This window comes from Mobula hypostoma, chromosome 20 (assembly GCF_963921235.1).
Source record: "Mobula hypostoma chromosome 20, sMobHyp1.1, whole genome shotgun sequence".
Lineage (NCBI taxonomy): Eukaryota > Metazoa > Chordata > Chondrichthyes > Myliobatiformes > Myliobatidae > Mobula > Mobula hypostoma.
The window spans coordinates 58,579,535-58,589,413 of record NC_086116.1 but is presented as its reverse complement, the minus strand read 5'-3'; the positions used below and the strand labels follow the sequence as shown (position 1 = coordinate 58,589,413).

Below are 9,879 nucleotides of genomic sequence, written 5' to 3'. Positions count from 1 at the left end.
GAGCATCAGGATTTTTTTTGGCTGCTTTTGCCATAAGTTGCTGTGAGAATAGGAGAGAAGATTTGAGCTACTTTACCTTGGACCAACAGGAGCTGACATGTTGGGTAAGGGCATTTTCTTATATTGGAGGCATTCATTGATGGCTTTCAGATGACAGGCTGTAACCTTAGAGATCTCTGTACCCCCTTACACAAAGGATATGCCTCCTGTGGATACTGTTCTTCAACCTGGTCAGGTTCTGGCACCTCGAGAGGATGCTTGCATATCCCTCACTATTTTGCAGCATCTGTTCGACAAAGATGGTACTTTAAACCACTGGGTTTAACAACTCCCACTGTTCAACGGGAGGAAGTATCAATTATTTTCACTACTTTGATGAATGTAATCCATAGTCTCAAAGCAATCGAAGTTCAAAGTATATTTTTATTATCAAAGAATGTATAAACTATACAACCTTGAGATCCAAGTAAAACTTCAGATTTTAATCAAATTGTGAAATATTTGTGAGAAATGGACTGATTTCAGATAGACAGCAACCTCAAAAGGTATTTTGGTGGAATCCCATGCAATTCGTGCATAAATGTGGTGGGGGTACAGCAGCATTCTGAGAGAAATACCAGTCCTTTACAACGAGTTACAACAAAGTTACAACGAGATGGGGATTATAAGCAGTGTTATGTTGCTTTATTTGGAAGTTATAATAACTCAACTCACTTCGTGATATTTACAATTTTACAGTTTATGTTAAACATTAAGGATTAAGAAACAAAATCAGCTATATAGTTTAAAGAACATCTTGTGAAACTTTATTCATAGAAATAATTGTAATTTTTCCACTTGTTTATTCGTTATTTGAACAACATTTCTGCAGTCTCAGTTTCATTATACTTTAAATGAATACTGTACTAGTAAAACTCCAATATTCCACTATCAATTAGAAATCTCAATGGTTTGCCATTGAGCTCTCCAGATGCTGCTTTCTGTGATCCCATACTCTCTTTAAATTCACTGTGGTCCTGATTCCTAGTAGCCTAGAAAATTTGCTGGTCTGTCACCAAAGTCACAAGTATGCTGGATTAATGGTGATTTAAAGCTACAGATGCATGATGTTCATATTGGACATCTTTGAATTGCAGCTGGTCTAAGGAAGAAATTCATCTAGATAGAATAGCTAAATACAGTATAGTATTGAAAAATCATAGCTGCACAATATTATGGGAAGTGAAATTTCACTAATGTACAACAAAGTTGACTGGGAAAATTAACTAGCAATGAGTAGAACTCAAAATGTATACCATCCTGCCACATGCATACAAAAAGAGCTTTGAAAACAAAAACATGTGCAAATAGACCTTTTACTTCCATACTTTATCAATATTACTCCCATATTTAAAAATTTCAGTGTGAAAGGGTCCTGCATTGACCTCCACTAATCTCTTCCCTTTAACTTATCTGGAAGGTTTTGTTTTTATAAATACCATCATTTAATACACACCTAGTGTCTTCCATCAACTTTAACTTCATGTTGAAAATTGAGTGACGTGAATTTAACATCATCAAATTAGGCAGTAGAAACTATAAAGGAGCAAATTGTAAATTGAGCAGTAGACGAAAAACAGAGACTGTTCTCCTGGCATTAAGCTTTTATACACCCACGTACTCCACTGACTGCTATTCTCAAACAGAAAAGCAGTTTGTCCTGAATTATATTTTTTACTGGTTATTATAAGTGGTTATCTTAATCCTCTACATTTACTGTCAAATTCTTCAGAATTTGAGAAATTACAAGAAATTATCATCACCTGAAAGGCCCCAAAAATCTCTTATTTATACGCGTTCTATTTGCTAGTTTTGGAAATATTTGCCCTGTGGATCATCTGTTTGGGGGGGGGCAGTGTGAGTGACTTATAATTGGACAAAAGTGCCCAGCAAATAGACCTTACCAGCAGGAGATCCCCATGCTGAACTGTCACACCCTCATGCACTGAAATGTTCATCCCTGTCTCTCAGGAAGCTAAATCTTGAAGCAGAAGACATGGTGAAAAATTCATCGTCGCTCAACAAGCATTTGAAAGACAAATAGTTTACACTTCAAGCAAGAAAGTGCCACCTAAATACTCTTTATCTGCTGTGTACTTCCAAGCTTTATAGACAAATCCCTTCACTGCTAAATACCAGCATATATAATTCAGCATTGATCCACAATCTTTTCATTTAAATTCATCCAACAGAGCTCCCAACTGTCTGCAAGTGGCAACTGCAAAATAACCTTTAAGCAAAGCAGAAAGTAATAGTATCATTGTTAATACTATAGGAGGAGGAGGAGATGATGGCGGTGCGATGCAGCCGCGGCCACTCCGGTGAATGATATCTGTCATCTGTCAAGTAGGGTGCCGTGCACAATCCTGATTTGATGGAGAGAGACGTGAGAGAACGAAGGAACATCTGGATAAACTTCTGAAATGCCTTTCTCGCTGCCGCTGTTGCTGTGTGATCCTGAATCTCCGGAAGGGAAGGCCCCGCATCCTTGGCCTTGCTTGTTGCTCGGCGGCCGGGATGGGGTCAAAGAGCTCAGCAGAGATGGTGCTCGGTGTCGAAGGGCTGGTCGGAGGCTCGAAGTTTTCGGACGGACTCAGAGTCAGCTGTGGTCGGGTGCTTCCAATGCATCGACAGTTGTCGGTGCCTGGAGGTTTACAGCAGAGAGAGTTTCTCCCTTCTGCCACCTGCTATCCGGGACTATCGGGAGTCGATCGGAACTTTGAGACTTTTTTTTACCGTTCCCATGGTCTGCTCTTTATCAAATTATGGTATTGTTTTGCACTGCTGTAACTATATGTCAGTGTCAGTCTTTGGTTTGTGTTTTTTTTTGTGATATCACTCTGGAGGAACATTGTATCATTTCTTAATGCATGCATGCATTTCTAAATGACAATAAACGAGGACTGAGTGTCCTCATAATTAAATCTAATTTGTGAATTATATTGATTTAAAATATCTATAATCTCATTGGCCTATTATTTGGGACCACAATTCCCATATTGCAGAAGAAGCTGGTGATCATTCATTGGTCAAGATCCAGAGTTGTAACTAGAAGTTCAGAAGGAATTGATGAAGTTTGTGTAAGCTTGTTTGAAGCCCACAGGGTCTTCAAGCTGAGGGTAATGGCTGATGTGGTCATCGAGGATTGACACTGTTGATTTTGGTACCAACTTCCTGAAAGAAAATAATTATATAGAGTGGGCATTCTTTCTTAGTAGGTTTATCATCCTATTTGCTCCTTCAATTAGCAAACCCAGTGTAAACCTTTCCCATTCACACACCAACCCACCTGTCCTCAGCCTTTCCTACTGCCATAGTGAGGCCAAATGAACAGTAGAACTTGTTCTCATTGCTCCACTTGGGTAGCTTACAACTCAGTGACACGCTCCATTTCCAGCTACCAGTCCACCCATGTTCTCTCTGCTCCGGTTTACTTTTTCCATCTCCAGCCTTTCAGAGCCAAAACTTGTTTCTCTTCCTCAGCTGGTCCCATCTGCCCCCTCTCCATCTTTTAATCCGGTTCCATCTATCACTTACCAGCCTCTGTCTCACTCTATAGGCCGTGGACAGTTGACATTTTGAGTCAAAACCCTCAGTCAGGATTTTCTCACCACACTCTGTCCTGATGCAGGGTCTCGACTTGGAATGTCAACCTCCAGTTTGAAATGTTTGCCTCCAGTTTGTCACAGTAGTTTATTTTTTTTACCCCAAAGTAACCTGAAGGTGAATGTAACATTAGCACAGTTAAAAGTTCTTCTAATTTGCATAACAGGTGATCCTCAACAAACAGATTTGTGAGGAGGTCAGTATCTGTTTGCCCAATAGGCTTCGGCTTTTGTTATAATATCCAAATCCCTTAAGGGAACTATATATGAAGTGTTCTCCCCCACCCCTCCCCGATGCAAGACATTAAATATTTCAGAGTACAAGCTGACTCTAGTTCAAGAATAGGCTCTGTTTTTACAAAAGCCCATAAGCCAATTTTGTCCATATGTTGGAAAAAAACACAATCACTTGGTATGTTAACCATAGCCCCAAGAGTATTATAGTGAATGGTGTTGATGAAGCCATTTAACATGTACAATTATTTATTGTCCTCTCCTGCCTTGCTGCAATGGTACAAATCAATATTATCATTAATGTTATGAAATGCACCACATTCAATAGGTGGATTTAATGGGCTTGAGGTACCAGTAGGTGTTACATTGTTTAACAGGTTATCAATGGAAGTGACTGCTTGTCAATTTCCAAAGCAATTCTCTTAAATGGTCTTCAGTAATTACACTGTGAGCCTATGTTCTTCAGAGATCGTGATTCTGATTACTACAGGGAAGAGGCATGTAAACCAGTATTTTGTTTCAACTGTGGTCCTCATTTGAATTTAATGTTATTTATGGAGTTCGTTCATATGTATGACATAACTATAAATTGGGTATCTGTAAATCAGGGAGAATCTGTACAATGTATTAAAGGCATTTTCAAATTGTGTTAGCCTCACTTCATTACTACTTAAGACCACAACATCAGCCACCCCACTTTGCTATTAACATTAATGTAGCAGTTTAGCATCAAAATTCCACGTAAAAAGTTAATTTCCCTATGTGTCTGAGTGTGTGTGCGCTCGATCTTCAAAAGTGAAGAAGTTTTTAATCTCAGGCCAGTATAGACTGTGAGCTCCGAATCCAAAAAATTATATACTGTCTCTCAGAATCTGCACTGACAAACCTTCAACACAATCATAGCATATTTGTCTAATATTCAATCAGTGACAGATTCTGTTGACAAACACCAATGGAATGATATCACTATTTTTTGCCATTAACTACTGATCCAAGATTACCAGCCACAGTAAGAAAATCTTGTATTGGATAGTGCCTTTCCCAATGCCATTATTTACAGCCAATTTAAAAATTTTAAAGTAGAAATTGCAGCAGCAAGATAGGGAATAGCAAAACCACCGTGATTGATTTAATTGTCAATTTTAGTGACAATGGATGAGCAATAGATAATTTTTTAAAAGAATCATACCTCCTGCATGGGATAGTTTACATTCACAGAGGCAGACAGAATCCAGTTTATGATCTCAGCCAACACTTCACTGAATCAATCTAGGTTAACTACTCAATTTTCTGGTGGAACTTCAATCAGGAAGATTTTTAGTGGGGAGGTGCGAAGGGGGGTGTTAACCATTATAAACCCATTACCTGAATATCCAGTTCGGTAGAGATATACATTGAATTGTCCCTCCTGCAAGTATCTTAGCTATTACATTTGCAGTAGTGAGAAAAGGTAAATTGAAAGCTTGAGTAAACTGAGGGAATTTACAAACACTGCAACAAAAGTACAAACTGCAGCCTTCAGAGTAATTATTGTTTTCTGCTTCTTTTGTCCCTTAAAGTGATAAACAGGAATTTGTTGTTTTAATTCATTCACTTAAATCTGCTACCCACTAACACATGCTTTCCAATTAAGGGCTTTACTTTCCAAACAAAATCAAAAGTCAGTTTTATACATATTATTGTCCCGAGTTCAGTTAACCCTCAGTAATGAAAGTTTTCTCTTCCCCTGGTATCTATTTTAAATTTGCTTTTCACTACTTTCCATTCGTAAGTTTTCAATTTTAAGATTCAAAATCTGCCTGAACAGGATATAGGGAGTATGCATTGGACTGGGATATAACTGAGTGACTCAATTGGGACACATTTCTTGGAAAGAATGTGCTCCTACTGTTTTTGCAATATCTTGTTATTAAATTTCTGGTTTTAGTTTAGCAATCAAGTTAACTCCTAGTTAGCCAACATATTGATTAACCAACACCAGTCAAATTTACCCTGAATGGAGACAATTGGCTGCTATTTTCTCACTAGGAGACTAGCAGCCAAGTGGCTAGATTATTTTAAAGTAATAATCCAGTCACTTACTTATAGAATTTAATATGTATTTCAGTAAAGGTTCTGTTATCTTTTCCATTTTGTAAAGGCTTACCTCTTGGTTAATAAATTTTCTTTTTATTTACAGAATTAGACTTTTTGCTTTTCTGTAACCAATATGACACTAGTTCATCTTTAATGAGATGTGAATCTATTGTTCTATGTATTCTATGGAACAGTGCATTTCTAAAGTTTATTTAGAACTTTTTTTATTCCAGGGTTTGTCTTCACTCACCAAAAAAGATCAGTTCAGATAGTAAGAGAGATGTTACGTGTTTTATTGTGTTTTTCACAATATTCCCATCACCAAGTTCTCTCATACATCAGGCCTCGGCAGTTCCCAATTACCTCATTTCACTGTCTCTGCACACAAAAAAAATCTACATTTATAACCTTCCTGCTGACTTTCATATTTGATTAGATTTGTTGTATGCCCTCTCAATTTTATAACTTATTTAAAATTATAGAACACAATCACCCCAAGTCAAAAGTCCAGACAATTCCAGAGTGCTTCTATTATTTAAGTCATTTAACTGTTTTTAAATACGGACTAAAGAATACATGAGAAGAAAACCGTGACTTACTGATAAAGATTCAGAAATTCAGGGTGAGGGTTCACAGAATCCATTGGTCCATAGATTAAATGTACTGTGATAAAAGAACATGAAACACCAGCAAACCTCTGGTTACATTCACAGAATACTCAATTTGTTTAGCTCAGACTACAATTCAGTGAAACTAACCAACTATTGGAATAATGGGAACTCAATAAAATGCATTGATATTTTAAACACAAATTTCTACAATCCATGGCCAAGGACTGGAGGCACCAAGGCCCAGGGGTGGCCTGTACCGGGGTTGAAGGCCTGTTTGTGTGTGAGGAGTTGGTCGGTAAAAGGGCTTGTTTTGCTCATTATCTTAAATTTAGTTCCATTGCTATTGCTTGTGTTGTTCTGTTGAATATCGTGGGCAGGCTCTGTTGGTGCTGGAACATGTGGCGACACTTGTGGGCTGCCCCCAGCACATCCTTGGGAAGTCTAGTTGATAACGCAAATGATACATTTTAATGTACACATGATAAGTAAATAAATTGCGATCTGAAAAGGCACGCTTTATGGACTCTGCAACTTTCATCCAAAGAGAGGGAGGACATTGAAGAGTAATTTAAAGCAGGAAACTGAATGATTTTCTCATCATTCCTTAACTCAGGATGCTGAAGACAAATACTAACTCAGGTTTGCCAGTTTTAAACTGGCAACTGTAGTTTTCTCAAGGAGGTGAACAGCAGAGCGCAAACTTCTAAAAGCTAATTACTGCAGAGCAAGTCCAATGGGTCTACCGATATTAACGAGAAAACATCTGCGGGAAGGAGCATCGTTTTTATTTGAATTGATTTAAATATTTAATTTTATTTTAAAAGTTTAATATTGAATATTTTTGAGGGCTTCAACATCAGAAGCATTCACTCACTGACAACTCGTAATTCCAGGGACAAATCTTAATCAGCTTGCAAAGCATTTTTGAAAGTAGAGCTGTCAATTTCAGCACAATAATCCCCAACAAAAGCACAATGATAATAACTGGATAATCTATTTTAGTGATAGTTCAAGGATACATACTGGCCATGACCCAGCAGGTAAAATTTCCTCTTCAAAGTAGCACCAGGAGTTTTATGTCTACCTGAGAGCTTATTTGCATTACAACATTTTAGCTGTAAGGCCACTTCTATCTCATCCAACTGCTCCATCATTGCAAGTCTGTCAGTTAGCCTAGATGTTTAACTTAATTCTCTGGAGTGAGCAGTGAACACTCAACAGAACAGATGAGAGTTAGAGACTAACAGTGCATGATTATTTGTAAACACCTCTCATATGTATTAGAATAGTTTCTCCATTAAGATAAAGCCGACAGTGTTCAACATACATGGAACAGAGGTAGAAATCAAGGCTCCTACCCATCGATCTCTGTACTTCCATCTTTGATTGATGAACTGCAAAATACTGAAAAAAACATTAAATGATGGAATGTTATGCCCACAGTTTTAAGAGCTAGGACAAGTTGACTTGGAAATATACTATTAAATGAAAATCAAAGTATTCATAGACCATTTCTGCACTTCATCATCATGAGCATATCATGGGAGAAATAGTTGCTGTTTAGAAACCCTACACTGATTCTACATTCATAGGCACTCAGTGACTCCCTTATTAGGTATACCTGTACAGCCGCTCACTAATGCAAATATCTAGCCAGCCAATCAAGTGGCAGCAGCTCAATGCGTAAAAGTATACAGACATTGTCAAGTTCAGTTATTATTCAGACCAAACATCAGAATGGAGAAGAAATGTGACCCAAGTGACTGAGTGGAATGCTTGTTGGTGCCAGACGAATTGTTTGAATATCTCAGAAACTGCCGATCTCCTGTGATTTTCATGCAGAGGTCTCTAGAGTTTACAGAGAATTGTACAAGAAACAAAAAAACATCTAGTGAGCGGCAGTTCTATGGGTAAAAATGTCTTGTTACTGAGAAAGGTCAGAGGAGAATGGCCAGACTTGTTCAAGGTGACAGTAGCTCAGATAACCACTCATTTCAACAGTGGAGTGCAGAACAGCATCTCCGAGCTACAACACGTCAAACCGTGAAGAGGATGGGCTACAATGGCAGAAGACCACAGCGGGTTCCCCTCCTATACCTAATAAAGTGACCACTGAGTGTATTTCCATCCAGAAGATCCTCCGTATCTTCTGGCCAAGATCTTCAACCACGCTCTACTCCTTCAGTGTCATCAAGTGGACACGGCCACAATCATGAGGAAACGTTGGAGATGGATTGGGCACTTGATGAGAAAAAAGCCAACTCTATCATCAAGACAGCACTTCACTGGGTCCCTGACAGGTGAAGAAAATTTGAGAGACCAAAGACAACTTGGCACCGTACCGTAGAGGAAACGAGGACCATGAACCACACATAAGGCACAATAGAAAAGAGGGCCAAGGACAGAGAGAGATGAAAGGCCTTCATTGCTGTCCTAAACACCAGCACCGTAACAGGCAGTAAGTTAGTAAATACCATAAGTGAGTGTATTTCACCTTACTCCAGCTTATATGATCCCATTATAAAATTCAGCCAACATTAGCTGTAACAGCTGGGCCAGAATGCCATTTTACTTTCCCCATTTGTGGAAAGAATATTGACCAATATTTATACATTCTCCATTTTCAAGACTTGCTGCAATTGACAGAAGTAGGGCAGAGGATTCTTTAATAATTAGTCCAATTTTAAAATAAGCTAACAATAAATCAGTTGACTGTGGAATATTCTTCCCACATTTTTTTCCCTTCAAAGTCCAGGGTGATAAAAGGTCAAATTACTCATCACACCAATTCCTTTCAAATTTTATACTTTCAAATTTATTTAGAGATATGGCGAGGAAGAGGCTCTTCCAGCTCACCATGCCACACCACCTAACAACCAGTCAATTTAACCCTAGCTTATTCCAAGGACAATTTACAATGACCAATTAACCTACTAACCAATACTTTTTTGGACTGTGAGAGGAAAGCGGAGCACCCGGAGTAAACCCATGCGCACATGGGAAGAACTTTCTTACAGAGGACCTTGGGATTGAACTCCAACGTCCCAAGCTGTAACAGCATTCTGATGACTACTATGCTACCGTAGCACCCTTCTGTTAATATTCTTGCTTGACAATCTCTCCTGCTTTAAACTACACTCACCCTCTTATCCTGGGGAAATGGAAGGTTAAACGGTTAACACGTATGAATCTCAATCTCCAATCATCTTCTTAAAGGTTAACAATGGGTATTCATCTCCTCTATGTCTTCAGTCAGATGTACTGGCAAGTTTATTTAGTTAGCCTATTCTTAAACATTTCTTGCACTTAAAATG

General features: G+C 38.4%; 1 protein-coding gene across 6 annotated transcripts in view; it reads right to left on the bottom strand.

Annotated features, from left to right (window-relative positions):
- Positions 1-411: 411 nt before the first annotated feature.
- Positions 412-9,879, bottom strand: part of mest (mesoderm specific transcript) — a 39,681-nt gene continuing 30,213 nt past the window's right edge. For 3 of the 6 annotated variants that reach the window (XM_063073034.1, XM_063073035.1, XM_063073036.1), the window contains exons 10-12: positions 7,893-7,969; positions 6,554-6,617; positions 412-3,213 (exon numbers count right to left, since the gene is read on the bottom strand). In XM_063073034.1, coding sequence (XP_062929104.1) covers positions 3,096-3,213; positions 6,554-6,617; positions 7,893-7,969 — 259 coding nt within the window. In that variant the 3' untranslated portion in view covers positions 412-3,095. Of the gene's footprint in view, positions 3,214-5,964; positions 6,333-6,553; positions 6,618-7,892; positions 7,970-9,879 lie in introns of those variants that run through there. The other 3 variants (XR_010021143.1, XR_010021144.1, XM_063073037.1) reach the window with 3 other exon arrangements.